This window comes from Onychostoma macrolepis, chromosome 21, assembly GCF_012432095.1.
Source record: "Onychostoma macrolepis isolate SWU-2019 chromosome 21, ASM1243209v1, whole genome shotgun sequence".
Taxonomy (NCBI): domain Eukaryota; kingdom Metazoa; phylum Chordata; class Actinopteri; order Cypriniformes; family Cyprinidae; genus Onychostoma; species Onychostoma macrolepis.
Window position 1 is genome coordinate 12,844,510 of NC_081175.1, and position 17,996 is coordinate 12,862,505.

General features: G+C 37.3%; 1 protein-coding gene and 1 long non-coding RNA gene across 2 annotated transcripts; both read right to left on the reverse strand.

Moving 5' to 3' along the window:
* Positions 1-667: 667 nt before the first annotated feature.
* Positions 668-7,653, reverse strand: LOC131528456 (complement factor B-like). Its single transcript, XM_058757575.1, has 17 exons — positions 7,541-7,653; positions 7,151-7,366; positions 6,861-7,046; positions 6,600-6,737; positions 6,118-6,251; positions 5,554-5,698; positions 5,119-5,250; positions 4,826-4,918; positions 4,494-4,631; positions 3,540-3,634; positions 3,240-3,366; positions 3,018-3,156; positions 2,831-2,910; positions 2,564-2,673; positions 2,058-2,187; positions 1,851-1,900; positions 668-1,698 (listed from the first exon to the last, which is right to left on the reverse strand). The coding sequence occupies exons 1-17, from the start codon at positions 7,599-7,601 to the stop codon at positions 1,528-1,530; spliced, it is 2,145 nt and encodes a 714-aa protein (XP_058613558.1). The 5' UTR covers positions 7,602-7,653; the 3' UTR covers positions 668-1,527.
* A 1,348-nt stretch (positions 7,654-9,001) lies between these two features.
* Positions 9,002-13,260, reverse strand: LOC131529135 (uncharacterized). Its single transcript, XR_009268012.1, has 4 exons — positions 12,530-13,260; positions 12,168-12,222; positions 10,602-10,725; positions 9,002-9,712 (listed from the first exon to the last, which is right to left on the reverse strand). It is a non-coding gene; the product is annotated as an uncharacterized LOC131529135 (long non-coding RNA).
* Positions 13,261-17,996: the final 4,736 nt, after the last annotated feature.

Here is a 17,996-nt window from a genome sequence, read left to right on the forward strand (position 1 = left end):
AGATTTAAAATAACATTTAAAATGTAATTCAGTATGCTGTAGAAGGATGCAGATGGCAATTGACAGACATTGACTGACAATGGATGAAATGAAATGAAAGGATCGGGGAAAAATGTAGAAATGATGAAACAAATGGGCTTTGGGATGTTTGACATAAGTTTGGACTAACTGAATTAATGAATTCAGCAGCATTGCATCAGGATCTTTACTGTCACTATCGCTTGTATCACACAAAAAGTCAACATTTAATAAGAGAAAATTGTCAGAATTTGACTTATTTCAAATAAATATTAATATGCATTATGCAGTGTTAATATTGTCTTTGATGTTAATTTTATACAGTCCTTTTTTGTTGCTGTGCCAAAAATAAACTGCAGTGTTTGATTCATTGTTTTGTAATTGTTGCATTGAGAAATAAATAGTGCAGCACCAAAACCAATATGATGAAACCCTGAAAAACTCCTTTGTTGCAATCATAAACTATTTGCGGAAAATTGTTTCTGTTTCTACATTTGTGTCATTTATGAGTATAAAACTGAATGGGAACAGCATATAGCTAATTTTGGAACAGTTAACAAGTACTTGTGTAACAGGTCTTTTTTTTGTTCTTATTCTTCTCATACAAACTACTCCATTTTATGGTTTCATTCCTGCATATACTTTTTGTCAAATTTTATTGTGCATGATTTTGATATGTTTATTATTTTCAATTAGATACACAACTTCCACAGAATCATATACCCGTCTATTGATTTTCAAGCTAATCTGGTGTCCATGAGACGAGACTGTAAAATTCAAAAATGTGTCCCATTGAATCTAATGTAGGTAACTTAAAGTTAATAATTTACTGTAAATAATTTTGAATATGTGAAGAATGGGTTTCCCAAGCTGAGTCATGGTTTCTTCCTTATCCTCTATATTTCACCATAACAATCGGTTTACAGGTAGTATGTTAGAAACTTACTTTACAGGAACTGTAGGCAAAGAAAGAAAATCCAGTTTTAATCAAGACTATCTGTGTGTGCAGTTTCACGCACTGTTTAAGGATAATCAGAGATGTTTTCAACACCCTCACATGTTTGCTCAGTACAAAAATTGCACAGAATGGCTTATGTACTGTGTGTTTTGGAATACGTTAACATGACAATGGTTCTTGTCTGATCAATGCCATAGCTGTCATTTTTCATGACATTTTTCATATTCTCTCCATTACACTTCAGCCCCAAAGCAGCAGGTTTAATGACATACTGTTAAGCTTTTATTACTTGCTATTATCATTTTCAAGACAGATGAAAATAAGTTGTGAAATCGCAACAATAATGAAACTCCCCTGCCTGCCAGTGGTTGGATATTCAGTACAGACCACAAAGATATAACGTTAAATGAGTAAAACATGAAAGACTGTTGATAATTGTTATTTTTTTTAAACAAAGACCAGTTATTTGACTTAAAATTGAATATACTGATCAGACAACAAAACAGTGTTTTCTCAGCTTGCACTCACACAGTTTCAGTCTGCTAAAGCATTCACAAGAATGTAAGAGGGTTTCCTATACGGTCATTTTCTAGGTGTTCTTTAAGGAATAAGCGTATCTTCTCACTGAAAAGATTTGAATGGTAATCTCTGGAGTCTGCATCCGAAGTGAATCTCCTTTTTTCCTTGCAGATGTCCTTCACTCCCCAGCTTATGACACCAACCTATCAAAGATTTTACAGATATCAAAAAAGTTCCCATTTCTCAGCTTCTCTCAAATTAGTCTTTAATTTCACCCTGTAATATGTAACACATTGTACTGAGACTTTACAGCCATATCATCAATACTGTTTTCAAAAAGAAACAGAAATCTCACCTGAATCACTCGACCTTTTTTATTCACATAAGAGGCCCCACCTGAATCTCCTGTTATAAAATACCATGCAGACACAATAAACTATATGAGAATTGTATACATTTTTCAGATCTCTAATGATTAAATTATCAATTCAATTTTTATGACCTAAACAGTAGATTAGAACCAAATACAAGCTGCCGTCTTGATGGCAAAAATCAAACATACCTTTGCAGGAAACATCATCTGTTGTTGGTTCAGTACCACCACTGCACAGAAAATTGTCTGTAACTGCTTCCCTGGCATTTTTCACATCGATTTCTTTTGCTTTTTTTGCATCTTCAACACAAGCATCTCGCTAGAGAAAAAGTACACCAATAAGTGTTCTTATCTTGATGATGATGACTAAATATGTTTTTTTTTTTTATTCATAAGAGATTCAAATAATATGTTTTCTGATGTTTTTAACATATTTAATGCTAAGTGCTAGATAATGGTAGTACAGGAATGATTGCGTTAATTAATGACACTTTAAAGGCCCCATGAAATCAAAGTTAAAGTGCTGTTGCTTTTAGTTGGTTTATATGCTGTAATTCTAAATCTTGACAATCTGAGAATATTTTACTTTAATATGCTATGAGGTCTGACATCTCAAATGAATAAAAAGCCTCTGCATAAATAAACATAAATTAAGCTTTTCAAACTACATATTTAGAAATGAGAAAAATCATTACATATTTTCCAAGCTTGAATGTGATGTTTTTTATTGTTTTTGGACTATTGTCAGTCTCCATCTCAGATGCGAAAGCAGCTTCCACAAGCTCGTTGCTCATTAGTATTTCCTCTGTAAAAAAATGCATAAAGAAGAAACTTTGACATTTTATGTTTGATGTTTCACTGCATAAAAGCAATGTCACATGTTTAATATGTACATTTAATTTAGGTTTCATATGATCTGATATGATTGTTATATGCATGCAGCATGTCTGACAGGGACTTACCATGTCTTCTGCACGTCCCTTCAGTTTCTGACAGTTTCAGAGCTGCATTGGTTTCTTTGGTGCATGGGATGCAGATCGGTCTGTAGAGAAATACACATGATGTTATTTAATTAGTTCAGCTTTTTTTCTTCTTTTTTTCATATTCTTACTAAAGTAACATCACATGTTGAAGATCTGTGCTCCTCACCGTAGATTAGAACTGAGATCAACAGGTTTTTCCAGCTGTATAAGAGCTACATCAAATTCATAATATTCCTGTATTCCCAATTCCTGTTTGGCGGTGAGGTCAAAGTTAGGATGAATTACATATTTGTTTACTTTTACAACTGCAAAAGGAAATGTAAACATCATTAAAAAGATTTACCCTGTAATATGTTTTTCTTTGGTCTGAAAATATATCAGGACATACCCAGGCCTTTTTCCAGTTTAACTATTATCTTATCAGGTGTGTCTCCCTCTTTGAAGCAGTGAGCCGCTGTCAAGATGTAACTTGAGGAAACTAATGACCCCATGCAATTGGAACTTTTTGGAGGATGCTACATGAAGAGCAGAGAAGACTGATGTTCATATAGATCACGTGGTTCAACTCTTTAGCCATAACATGCATGTTTCTTCTTGTGGGAGAAAATGTTCCTTTAACTTCAATGAGTGTTTCCTTTAAGGTAATTGAGTTCTCTATGCAATAAAATGATAAAAATGTTATGCTCACAGCAACATTAATCTGTGCCAACCAGGGAAATGCACGGCGTTTATTTTGCAAGCCTTCCCACACAATCCCACACAATCCTACACTGGTGCTCTCATCTGTGTAAGGAAGCAGGTACACAAGAATTTAATCACTCATTACATTCATGAGGTTCCTTAAATCAGGACTTAAAGGGTCCCACTTTATATTAGGTGGCCTTAACTACTGTGTACTTACATTTAAATTAATCATTTGGTACAATGCACTTATTGTGTGCATACATGTTTTTACATTGTACTTATATTTTTAAAAATACCTTTATGTAAGTACATATGTAATTCATTTCTGTAATTACATTTATAATTACACTGTTGACCCATCCCTCACACCTTAACCCACCCATAAACCTACCCATACCACCAAACCTGTCCCTAAACTTACCCGTATCCCACAGCAATAGCAGAAAAAGTGTTTTGCAATACAATATGACCACAATAAATTCATTGTACTTATTTTTTGATGCAAGTACATAGTAGTTAAGGCCGCCTAATATAAAGTGTGACCACTTAAAGAAACCATTCATTATTCTGGAAATGTAAATTCTGTCAACATATATTCACCTTCATGTAGATTCAAACCTGCATAACTTTCTCTCTTCCATAAAACACAAACGGAGACATTTTGTAGAATGTTCCCAAAATCTCACTGCTCATTCCACATATTCAAACTAGTGCATTCATACACACAAGATCTAATGATATTTTCCATCAATGGCACCATGTTTGAACCATGTTTTTTTTTGTTTTGTTTTTTTTTAACTGATACATCCAAACAATAGTGTTATTGTAATTTTTAAATGTCTTTTTTTAGAGTTTGACATTCATTTATCTTTTTGTGTTCCACAGAAAACCTCAATAACATGAAGGTGATTAAATAATTACAGAAATTTCACTTTTGGGTGAAGAATAGATACAGTACCAATCATGTCGTCAAACATCTCCTGAATCTTTGTCAAGTCTTGAAGCTTAAAGAAATATTTTTCTTGGTCCCTCTGTGACACTAAGCCATTTATGTCTTCTTGATTCACATCTTCTCCAACTCCAAATACATAAAGATCTGGAAAGAGAGGATAGATCCATATCAATATGAAATCAATGATTAAGACTTCTAAACAAATATGTGCATTTTTTGCTGCCCCTGATGATACTGCTTGATAATGAAACACACTGTAAAAAAAATACTTAGTCATGGTCCAAGTCCAAGCAATTTGATTTAAAATATAATTATGATTAATAAATTTCATTGCTCACCAAGTTTCTTATTTCGCTTTGGATCCTTTTTGGTGATAAGATGTTTGATCTGGTCCACTTTAGGTTTGGGATTCCCCCCCATGTTTGCGTGACCTACGAAGTAAGACGAGATAAATTACAGTGAATATTTGCTTCAAAGTTGATTTCTATTCTAATTTGTAATATTATGCATGGGTATTTTATTAATACATTAATTTATTTGTTCTGATAAAGAACTTAAACTGACTATAAAATAATAAAAGTACTGATACATATATATGCTAAATTGTATGTAAATACTGATAAGTCAGTACCATCACTGAACAATATGACGATGTGTTGGGTCTCATTGAAGGTCGTTGCATTGTTGTTCTCCTCTATTTTCATGCTTTCGAGAATGGTTGAATAGGCTTTGGCAATATTGGTACCTGTTTTCTGGCCTTTGTCTGTTTTTTTTCACATCAGAATATTACAGTCAGCAGAGAAACATTTTCTGATCGAAACAACTGACTAAATCTAAATTAAAATGAATCAAAATTGCAACATGAAATGGGTTTTTTTTTTTTTTGTAAGATTTGTTTCATTTTTACTATTACATTGGACAGAAATGAATAAATGTATTTTTCTCAAGTTAGACTTACATATACTATTTTCGCACATTATTCTGTAATAATAATCTCTAAAAAATATAATTGTTGCCATGTATACACAATAAGACTCAAAAAGAGACATGCAAACAGAATACTTACTATCATAAGTAAAATCGTCCATTTCTTTAAAAATATCCAATAGGCTTGGTTTTCGCATTTTGAATTCATTCATTTTGATTATTGATGTAACATCTGTAGCAAACATCAGGATCTCATAGTTTGGGGAGACCGGGTAATAACTAATCTTTTGGGAAAGAGCATTGAGAATTCAAATATGTAAGTATATGTGTATGTATATGTATCTGATCAAAATGCTGGATTTCAGTGCAGTTAATGTTTCCGTAATGTGAAACAGGATTTTCACTGAGATGCAGCAAGTATGCAGTGGATTGTGGGAGACCCTCCTGAAACACACTAATGCTAGTATTGGAGGTTTCTAATGATGAGGAGGTTAAAAGTCAGGTTCACTCTTGAGAGCATCTCAGTGTATCACAATGGTATTCTTCCTTTTCAAATATTTGTATTTATATTATTACAGAACCTTTAACATCAAAATTAACAACAATTAAATTAATGCTTTTAGATTTTAGGAAAGGCTGCATTATACATCAGTAGCCTAAACTTCACTTACAGCAACCTCTGAGGATTTAACAATCGACATACCTTGTCTAAAAGCAATTTAATGGTGGTTTTTGCATTGTGAAAATCCTTCTCATCTATGCTGTCAGATGCATCCACAGCAATGTAAATATCAAGTTTTCCACCTTGATCCAAAGTTATTTTCTTTCCCTGCTGCTCTAAAGACAGAAGGAACACGGAATTTATGTTTAAATGTGTTGATGTGATTTTGTCTCTTTTTCTGAGCATGGCAACTACTGTATTAATGACTATTTAAAAAAGGTGTGTGTGTGTGCTTGTTTATGTGGTTTATGAGGCCACAAATGTGTATAATTACATGGGAATGACATGGGTATTACAACGTGAAGGTGATTTATGAGGACACTTTCAGTGTCCTCGTAATTCAAAAGGCTTATAAATCATACAGAATGAGTTTTTTAGAAACTCTAAAAATGCACAAAGTATCCTGTATGGATTGAGCTGTAGGTTGAGGTGTAGGGTTGGTGTAGTAGGGCGATAGAAAATACCGTTTGTACAGTATAAAACTTTAGAACCAATCAAGGTCAATGGACTCTCGCAGCGATACGTGACTTTGTCGTCTATGTTAAACATGTTCCCTGTTCGACTGCTACCAGGAGGAACACCAGGATCAGGACAGTGATCAGCTGTGAGGCATTAATAAACGGACAAATGGAAGTTACGTTTGAAAACTACATTTCAGTTTAAATCAGACTAGTTCATAGAAACTGCTGTGTTTACATATTTACAAAGTAATAGAGATTACTCACAGTCACGTCCACAAATTGGTGTGCTTCCACTCCACTTCCCATTCGGCTTGCAAACACGGACCGCTGAGCCACGGAACGTATAATCAGAATGACATGAGTACGTGGTTGTATCATTTACATAGTACTTGGCTTTATATGGAATCACCTCTCCATTCTCAAAAACACGAGGATTGGGACATGTGATCTCTAGAATAAATGCATGAATAAACACATACTGTAGAAGAACAAAAATATATAAGTCCAGCATTTATTCATGATATAATGATACAAATTAATGCCTTGTTTCTTACTTTTGCACTCTGGGGTTTTTCTGATTTTGGTCTTTGAGATCCAGTGTCCATATTCACAAAGACGTGACTGAACTGATGGGTAATATCCACTCGGACAGCTGTATCTTAGAAGACTGCTATGTGAATAGCTGTCAGAAAGAACAAAGGTCCCTCCAGTAATGTTTAGATTCCCTTTGGGACATGAACCATCTCTTTTGGACATGGAGGATGGAGCACCTGTAGTGAAAACAGCCAGATCATTGGAGGAGGCCACAAAAATATGACAGAAGTAATATTTTGTCAATTGTTGCTGATTTATTTCCATAAAAAAAAAAGAAAACAAGAAACAAGCCAAAATAGTTTTGTCTATGTATTTTGAATGCATTTATTTTAATAAGCAAAAAGACCTACCTACAATAAAAGGACATATCATTGCAAGCGTTAACCATTTCAGCCGCTGTTTACACTCCATGCTGTTATTCCAAGTCTTCAGCTGAGTTAAAAAAACACTCAGGCAAATGGACAGGGGGACATTTTTATAGTGGGGTCAGCAGGAGGATTTTATTTACATTCAGTGGTCAATGTTTAACCTCAAGTCAAATAAAGAAAATCAATTTCCCGGCACACAAAACAAAATAATTACCATCATTCGTACGCCATTATATATTTAACAATCACAAAAACCTAATTATGTTAAAACCTAAATTACAACGGTCATGGATTATGTTTGCTTTTTTTTATTAAAACAGCTGAATTGTTAGGGGAATAGTGTCACAGAATATTTATTTTTAAGGTGAATAATTTCATCTTGGGTCCAGAGAGAAACTCAAAATCAAGGGGTCATTTAAGAACAATTTTATTATTATATCAAAACATTCACCCTCCTTTTTAAAATGGCTGGAATCACACATTAACACAAGCTACTGAATGAACATTTATTGATACATTAATAGCATATTATCAATGCACTGAAGGTATGAAGGAGGAGGGAAAATATAGGCTTGCTGAATGACAAATTGATGCAAAATGGTCATTTATATTTTAAATTTATAATTAAAATCATTTTGTAAAAGCTATTATAGATAAAGGCAAAAGACTTCTCTTTGGAACCAAACAATGTGTTATTGACTTTGCTGGCAATAATAAACACATGACCTATTTTCATAGCATCTGTTTTAAGTCTTGGTTTCAATACAGACAGGAAAAAATGGCTAATACAAGGAGAGAGAAGTGATTATGTGAAATTATTAATTCCTAATTGGTAAGATAATGGGTTTGTATTTTAACATAAACTAAGAACACAAAGGTTGGATATGGGAAACCGCTCGCACTGCTAAATTTCACTTTTGATTTTGCAATGACACACACTCTGTGAAAGGGAGCACATCGTACAAGATAAGATATTTGTCTGCCACCCCCCCAACACACACACACATAACACTGGACCACCGGGAATATCACTTGACCCACCTTTCATCTCACCTAACCAGGTTGTATGTTAGCTCTACTCCAGAGGTCTTCAACTAAAATTGCTTGAGGTAATGCACAGCTAATGCAATGCATACTCAGCTTTTCGTTTCGGAGCCGAGCAATCACATCGTTCTGCTCCTGACTACACTGTAAAAAAAAAAATCCGTAAAAAAACGGATAATGTACTGGCAGAAAATTACCAGGACATTTTCTGTTAAATTTACGGACATTTCCTTCCACATTAAAAAGGAAAATTCTGTAGATTTACATTTTCTTCTGTACCATAAACGGACAATCCGTTTTGCAGAAATTTAAAAAAAATTACAGCATAGGCCTATCTTTAGTAGCAAATAAATCCAGCACAATATATACAAATTGAACATGGTTTATTTTTACCTCATGTAAACATTCTTAAAAGTGCGTTCAGTAGCTTTTATTTGCCTTAAACAGGTGAAGACAAAAATATCATTACATCAATTAATTTAACAATGTGTTTTAGTTTTAAACAGAACCAGGCAGAAAAAAGAAAACATGAGCAGCTACTTGTACAATATTGGTGTTGCACCAAATAGTGGTCACAAACTTCACTGTGAAACAGTCAAGATTCAAAACATTTTCAGATACATGGGAAAAAATTAATACAAAGCCAGGGCTGTCATTAATAACAATTGCTACAGACTTCTAGTCAATAGTTAAGTGAAATGTTATTTAAAAGGACAGTGATTCATGTGAATTCTGTCATCTACAATTGACAGTACTGCAAAAAAAAAAAAAAAAAAAAAACTTTGTATATCATTTGAAAATAAAGAACAAAGATTCATGCACTCATGCCTGACATTTCAATGTGAAACTAAGAGAACTATACAATCTAAATTAAGAGCAGGGTTCCAAGTGTTTGTGTGCTTTTAGTATCTCTTGCCATGTGCCAGCTTGAGGAAACTACTTTTTTTTTTTTTTCCATTTGCTGCATGTTCAGTCCAAGTTCCATGTTGAGATCTGAAAAAAGCTCAAATTGTACATGGATTCTCAAAGTTGTTCATACATGAGTCTTGGAAGCATAGGTTCCCTTCATCTGAACCGTCGACCCTCGTTCAGGATTTCTTCACAGGAAGACTGGAAATGACAAGAAATTAAATGAATGAAAGTGAAGTATAGAGTAACGTGCAGAACAGGTTGAGATTGAATTATCAAGTTCCAGTTCAAACATTGTTTATAAAATGCTAAACTTGCATTTCTAGTGGTCTCCAATTGTATCCGTCATGTGATCTTGTCAACAATGTTTTATGATATACTTAAAGGGTTACTCAACCCCAAAATGAAAATTCTGTCATTAATCACTTTTCCCCATGTCGTTCCAAACCCATAAAAGCTTTGTTCATCTTCAGAACACATTTTTAAGATATTTTTGCCCAGAAAAGTATGAAAAGCATCGTCAAAATAGTGCATCTGCCATCAGTGGTTCAATCTGAACTTTATGAAGTGATGAGAATACTTTTTGTACACAAAGAAAATAAAAATAACGACTTTATTCAACAATTCGTCGCATCTGCGTCACAGTAGCGCCATTTTGGAGAATACCCGCTGAACGCAAACTGCGTACGCTGTTCTGTGTCAGCCGCACCACACGGATACGCTGTTTTTGTTAAATAACGACTTGAATAAAGTTATTTTTATTTTCTTTGCGTACAAAAAGTATTCTCATCACTTCATAAAGTTCAGACTGAACCACTAATGGCAGATGGACTGTTTTAACGATGTCCTTATACTACGTTTCTGTGCCTTGACCGTGTAAGGACCCTTGCTGTCTATGGAGAGTCAGAAAGCTCTCAGACTTCATCAAAAATATCGTAATTTGTGTTGCAAAGATGAACGAAGGTCTCATGGGTTTGGAACGACATGAGGGTGAGTAATTAATGACAGAACTAACCCCTTTGATTATTTTCAACTAAACAGCAACACAACAAAATGCTTTATACACGGTTTCATTACATATGTTCCTTACAGTTGTATGAATTCCAACGTAGGTGCCATCTCCTCTGGATGTTTTATGTTTAAAATAAAATGAAGAGAATGTGTAGCTCAGCCACAATGGGGGAGGAAATGATAAGTTCTTGAATGACAGGAATCTGGAATCACCAATAACAATAAAAAAAATAAGAAATTATAAACAACACATTGTAAATTCAGAAAGCCACTCCAAACATTGATTAAATCTTTCCTACACAAAGAACTTCAATAACAAAGTCAACTGAATAAACGACTCAATTACTAATTTTTGTCAGTATTGAACATCCCTAAAGGTAAATAAAAATGGAAGCATATGGGTAGCAAAATTCTATTTGAAATATGCAAAATGGCAATGCATTGCAATACATAAAATGGCAATGAAGTTCTGTGTTTTTATTTACATTTTGCCATACATGTGTCCAAATTTTAGTGTAAAATGAAAATTCAGTTATATAATTTACATTTGCCATTTTCTACACTAGTTTTAATATGCAAATTAAACACATATTTTAACACTTTATAAGTTAATTATTCACAATATTAAGTTAATTAAAACAAAAATTATTACCCAAATTGATTAGATGTGTTTAACATGTCCAAGCAAAAACTGTAGCAAAATTATCATTTAAATGCTGTTTTTCCTAAATGCATTTAGACTTAGGGGTAGGACACTTGGGATTGCATTTCCATCATAATACCGCATGATAATTGTAGCAAAATGCAGTGAGAATTTGAGGATGCATTCTGAGCCAAAGGTGCAGCAAAAGGGTAGCAAAATGCTGATTTAAATGTCTTTTATTTTTCTTAAATGCATTGACACTTACATATAAGACATTTCAATAACATTTTCATGTAATACCCCGCAATGAATAAGTCAATGTGGAAAGCATTTGGTTGACAGTTAATATTGACCTATTGTGCGTCCTGTTGCTGAGCCCCACCTAACGATTGACAGGTCAGGGGCGTGTTGCATTTTCAAATGCAAATTCATAGCGAGGTATTAAATGAAAATGCAACTGAAATATCTTATATGTAAGCGTCAATGCATTTAAGAAAAATAAAAGACATTTAAATCACCATTTTGCTACCCTTTTGCTGCACCCTTGGCTCAGAATGCATCCTCAAATTCTCACTGCATTTTTCTACAATTATCATGCGGTATTATGATGAAAATACAATCCCAAGTGTCCTTAAGTCTAAATGCATTTAGGAATAACAGCAATTAAATGATAATAGTCTTGGCTTGGACATATTAAACATATCTAATCAATTTGTGTAATACATTTTCATTTTGCAACTTATAAAGCGTTAAAATATGATTTTATTTTGCATATTAAAACTAGTGTGGGAAATGGCAAACGTAAATTATATAATTGAATTTTTATTTTGCACTAAATATTGCACATATGTATGGGAAAATGTCAATTTAAATACAGAAATGCATTGCCATTTTACATATTGCATAGCCATTTTGCATTTTGCATTTCAAACTGAATTTTGCTCCCCATATGCTTCCATAAATAAAAACTGTAGTGTTAATAAATACAAACAGAATACAAACCCTTGATAAGAATGCAGGGAGTACTTGGGATGCACAATACAGCAGCAATTACGACCTGTCATTAGAAAAGAAAACAGAAGAAACAATGAATGTCATGAACTGCTGTCCCTTTAAAACATGACTCACATCGATGCACATCCCAACTTTACATCAGTCAAGACATTTTAACTTATTTAAAAATGTCACTAGCCAAAAATGGTCATTTTGACATAATTGTGTGTGCTTTTGTCCGTGTAAGTTTGAGAGAACTCGATGCGCTCCTGACGCGTGTGCGTTCACCGACAGCGTGCCAGTAACGTTAACGAACAAACTTCTCGTGTGTGTGTGTGTAACAAACAAGACAATAACATGTCTAAACCTACCTCGTTTAGCAGAAAAGTTGCGTTATCCTTGAATTCCGCGATGTCAGACCTTCATCTAGTCGTATAATCTCTTTTAAAGAATAAAAAAAAAAGTCGTAATGGTATCTTCTTTTCCTGACAATTCCTCTGCCAGCTTCTGTTGGAGGCACACAGCGCTCTAAACACAGTTGTAGAACACTTCAGATTTAACGTTATCACAGCTGCTTAACATCTCCTCAGTAACGTTAATATGCCGGATGCTTTACGGCACGCGCAGTAACAAATACACCGCATCAACAACAATTAAAAGTTAATAAACTTATTTATAAAGCTGAAAGTGAGCACACTGTAACACGTAACTTAACTCCACAACGAGTGAGATGTGACTGTGTGCTGAAAACAACATGATCTCACAGAATTCCGTGTAATGTTCACGGACTTAATTAACCTCCGAATCTGTGGTGGCATCACGGAATCGCCGAAAATTCCGTGATGGGCTCACAGAAGTGATACCAATGTAAGTCAGTGACAGGCATCAGCCGTGAACCACGCACGGATCCACTGGTTCAACACTTTCAATATGCCGACGCGATAATTTATCGTCATCTGTTCAGAACTGGTTAGGGGTGGGGTCAGGTACTCCAGTGAAAGTATAACTGCATCGGAGTCACTCTTTTTACGTGGTCCGATGCAGCGCTGGTGTTGAACCAGTGAATCCGTGCATGGACCACGGCTGATGCCTTCTGTGAGCCCATCACGGAATTTTCGGCGATTCCGTGATGCCAACACAGATTCGGGGTTAATTAAGTCCGTGAACATTACACGGAATTCTGTGAGATCAGGTTGGCTGAAAATGTCAAATGCGACGGCTCCGAGCCTCCGACAATCATTTGGCAAACAAGGAAGACAGCAATTAACGTTACAGTTTGTTACATTTAACAAAATATAATTTACCACGGAAGTGTAAAAACGATTCCTCAAGCCCGAAATCCGACTTTAGAATGAAATTTTTACCGAGACTATCTCTGTGAATAATGGTGTCTGCTCAAGCACTGTTTTCGCGCCGATAATCGACTGAGCTTCTTGTTCCCACAATGCAAAGCGTAATTAAAAAAATACGGAAAAACACCTGTAAAAACCAAATACGGAAAATTCCTTCAAATTATTACAGTATATTGTACTGTATTTTTACAGAATTTTTTTTACAGTGTACACTACAGAGAGGACTGAAATCAGCGTGCTCTTTGGAGCTTGGTGCTGGCAGTACGGTGCTTCAGCGGTGGTGGTTTCCCGTGTCAAGTGGGTTGCACACATCAGGCTGCACTACCATCTGTTTGTGTTGCAGGCAGCCATCTCCCCTGTGCACTTCAGCATGCTAAAAGAGCTTTTGGTCACACTTTATATTAGGTGGCCTTAACTACTATGTACTTACATTAAAAAATAAGTACAATGTACTTATTGTGTTCATATTGTATTGCAAAACACTTTTGCTGCTATTGAGGTGGGATATGGGTAAGATTAGGGACAGGTTTGGTGGTATGGGTAGGTTTAAGGGTGGGTTAAGGTGTAAGGGATGGGTCAACAGTGTAATTATAAATGTAATTACATAAATTAATTACAGATGTAATTACATATAGGTATTTTTAAAAATATAAGTACAATGTAAGAACATGTATGTACACAATAAGTGCATTGTGCCAAATGATTAATTTAAATGTAAGTACATAGTAGTTAAGGCCACCTAATATAAAGTGGGACCGAGCTTTTTCCCCCCCTAAAAGAGCATTCACGGGTGCGTATTTTTAAAGACGACATCACATCTGGCAAACTCGGCTTTACGTCTTTGTAAAGACGACGTTGCATCTTGCTATAGACAACGTATCACCCGTGCGTTTCTGGATGCAGTCGTTACCTGGCATCGAGTGATGGTCACGATCACTGCCTCACGTGTCTAGTAGTGATGTGCGGGTCGTCTCATAACCCGCGGGTCGGGTAAAGAAATTGTCACTTTATTTGCGGGGCGGGTCATTAAAAACAAAATTTTAAAAATCCATGTATGTTGCGTGCAATTCCCTATAGCCTATATTAAATATTTGGGAATATCTATTTTCATATTTTATTAGGTTCTTTGATAAGGTAGCAACATAACTTGCGTAATGTTCGAGTTTGCCAGATGCAATGTCGTCTTTAAAAAGACGCACCCGTGAATGCTCTTTTAGGGGGGAAAAAAGCTCTTTTAGGTACTCGTCTGGTCTGTCTGGCAATGCTTATGCGGTCTGTGGAGAAGATGCCTCCGCCTTACACCCTACGGCGTTTCTGCAGGTCCATCAGGCTAAAGCACTGAGGGACCTGCATGAGGGCGGTCACGATCCGGAAGTTCTGAAAGAGCTCTAGAACAGCATCTGACCTCGCGCTCCGAGCGACGAAGGTCACCACGAGTTCTCTGGGTCATGCAATGTCCACACTTGTGGTCCAGGAGTGCCACCTCTGGCTGTGTCTGGTTGACATGAGGGATACCGACCATTTACATTTACATTTACATTTAGTCATTTAGCAGACGCTTTTATCCAAAGCGACTTACAATTGGGGAATACATCGAGCGATTAATCTTGAAGAGGCAATCAGACATACGAAGTGCTTGCAACACCAAGTCTCAGACATTGTTCAAATAAATACAAACTACCAAAGGAAGGAATAAGTAAAGATAATTTTTTTTTTTTTTTTTTTTTTTAAGTTTAGGATGAAGTCAAGTGCTGTCGAAAGAGATGAGTTTTCAGTTGTTGCTTGAAGATTGACAGGGATCCAGCATTCCGGATAGAGGTGGGAAGATCGTTCCACCAGCCAGGAATGGTGAATGAGAATGATCTAGAGAGTGATTTTGCGCCTCTCTGTGATGGTATCACAAGGCGTCGCTCACTAGCAGATCTCAGATTTCTGGAGGGATGTAGTTTGTTAATAGAGAGTGCAAGTAAGCGGGTGCTGAGCCAGTGGTTGTTCTATATGCAAGCATCAGTGTCTTGAACTTGATGCGAGCCGTGATTGGTAGCCAGTGCAGGGAGATAAAGAGAGGTGTAACATGGGCTCTTTTGGGCTCGTTGAAGACCAGTCGTGCCGCTGCATTCTGAATCATTTGTAGAGGTTTGACTGTATTAGACGGAAGTCCAGCCAGAAGAGCATTGCAATAGTCCAGCCTAGAAATGACAAGGGCCTGGACAAGAAGTTGTGCAGCATGCTCTGTCAGAAAGGGCCTGATCTTTCTGATGTTATATAGTGCAAACCTGCAAGATCGAGCAGTTTTTGTAATGTGATCTTTGAAGGTCAGCTGATCATCAAAGATTACACCAAGATTTCTGACCGAAGTTGATGGGGTTATTGTTGATGAACCTAACTGGATCGTGAAGTCATGCTGTAGAGTCGGAGTGGCAGGGAGGACAAGAAGCTCAGTCTTTGCCAGGTTGAGCTGCAGGTGATGTTCTTTCATCCATGCCGAGATGTCCGCCAGGCAACCTGAGATCCTTGCAGTTACCGTTGGATCATCTGGTTGAAAAGAGAGGTAGAGCTGTGTGTCATCAGCGTAGCAATGGTATGAGAATCCATGTGCCTGTATGATGGGACCCAGTGATGTAGTGTATGTGGAGAAGAGGAGGGTCCAAGAACTGATCCCTGAGGAACCCCAGTGACCAGTGTATGTGCTTTGGATACCTCACCTCCCCAGGCCACCCTGAAAGACCTACCAGTGAGATAGGATTCAAACCAGCGAAGTGGAATGCCAGAGATGCCCAGTGATGAGAGGGTGGACAGGAGTATCTGATGATTGACAGTGTCAAAAGCGGCAGATAGGTCCAGCAGAATGAGGACTGATGATTTGGAATGGGCTTTTGCAATTCGCAGGGCTTCAGTGACCGAGAGAAGCGCAGTCTCAGTTGAATGGCCCCTCCTGAAACCTGACTGTTTAGCATCCAGTTTGTCGTTCTGTGAAAGAAACAGTGAGACTTGGTTGAAGACAACTCGTTCAAGTGTTTTCGCTATGAACGGAAGGAGAGAGACAGGTCTGTAGTTTTCTATAAGAGAAGTGTTTAATGTAGGTTTTTGAGCAGTGGGTTACCGAGCCTGCTTGAACGCAATGGGGAAGTTACCTGTGAGTAGGGATGTGTTGATGATGTGTGAGTGCAGGTAAGAGTGTGGGTGAGATTGCTTGGAGAAGGTGTGAGGGGATTGGGTCAAGAGGACATGTTGTAGGATGGTTGGAGAGGAGAAGCTTGGATACTTCAGCTTCAGTGAGTGGACAGAAAGAAAAGATGGGAGTTTTAGCAGTGGATGTGGTAGGGTGAGGGTCCTGTGTGCGTGGAGGTGAAAACTGACCACTGATTGATCTAGTTTTGTCTGTAAAGAAAGTGGCAAAGTCATCAGCTGTAATAGAGGTGGAGGGAGGAGGTGGAGGGGGACAGAGGAGGGAATTAAATGTTCTGAAGAGATTACGCATGTCTGGAGCGCTGTCGATCTTGTTGCGGAAATGTGAGGATTTGGCAGTGTGGACTTTAGCAGAGAAGGATGTGAGCATAGACTGGTACCATGTGAGCATAGACTGGTACCAAATTTGGTTCCTCAAGGTCCCCGTGTCCCTCTTTGACGACGCAGTCGAGAACTTTGCCCAGCAGTTCTCGGCTGCACAGGAGCAGACTGAGGCGATCTCCTCCTGCCCCGGTGAGCAGCTACTGCCTCCACCCGTCCTCTGGCCATGGCGCCCCAGCCTGCTGGTCATTGAGGGCAGCCCCCTGCACAACAAATATGTTGTGGCACTTTCGTGCAGTCAGTAATGATATGACATTAGGAAACTTTAGCGATTTCTTTGAATAACATGACCATAAATATGAACTCACGATTGAATGTAACATAAAACAAATGATTACTTTTCATTAAAATCTTTATTAATGCCAATCATGCTTACATGTATGTGTCTTTTTGTTCGCTCGGGCAGCCATGTTGTCGCTGCAGCCAGTTTACGCTGCAATGATTCATACCCCTTCGTTTGTAGTGTGGTCCCGAAAAATCTTCTTTTGAAGGGCTATCTGGCCCTTGCCCTTACCCCTACCCCTCCAACCAAAAGAGAATTGAGACACATTTGAGGAAAGGGGAAGGGCTAAGGGGTAGAAATGGGATTGGGCCTTTGTTTCCAAAAATTTTCAGATTTCTTTATCTCTGGGTCCCAAGAGGACACGGAGAGTCACGGATGGACTAAGCCCGGACCACACTCTTCCTCCTCTGTCGCCAGCAGGCAGCAGCGGGTGGTACGAGAGCGTCATCTAAAAAAGCCCTACTCATGCACCCTCTGCTCAACCATGGAACCAGGTAAGCGTTGCACAGCACACTCAGACCCCTCTTCAATCCGCCTACGAGCCACCCGGGCTGGGTCCCTGTGTTCCACCTTGCTTCCCCACTGTGGGTACATCGGTGGTTCCATCTTGTGTGTGGAGATCGCAGTCCTACT

What these genes read in the sequence shown, in the direction of transcription:
- LOC131528456 (XM_058757575.1), bottom strand. Translation starts at nt 7,601, where the DNA reads ATGGAGTGTAAACAGCGGCTGAAATGGTTAACGCTTGCAATGATATGT. An exon ending in CGTCATATTGTTCAGTGATG is followed by an intron (nt 4,919 to 5,118) that starts GTACTGACTTAT and finishes CTTACTTCGTAG; the next exon opens with GTCACGCAAACATGGGGGGG. An exon ending in TGGCACAGATTAATGTTGCT is followed by an intron (nt 3,367 to 3,539) that starts GTGAGCATAACA and finishes CTCTTCATGTAG; the next exon opens with CATCCTCCAAAAAGTTCCAA.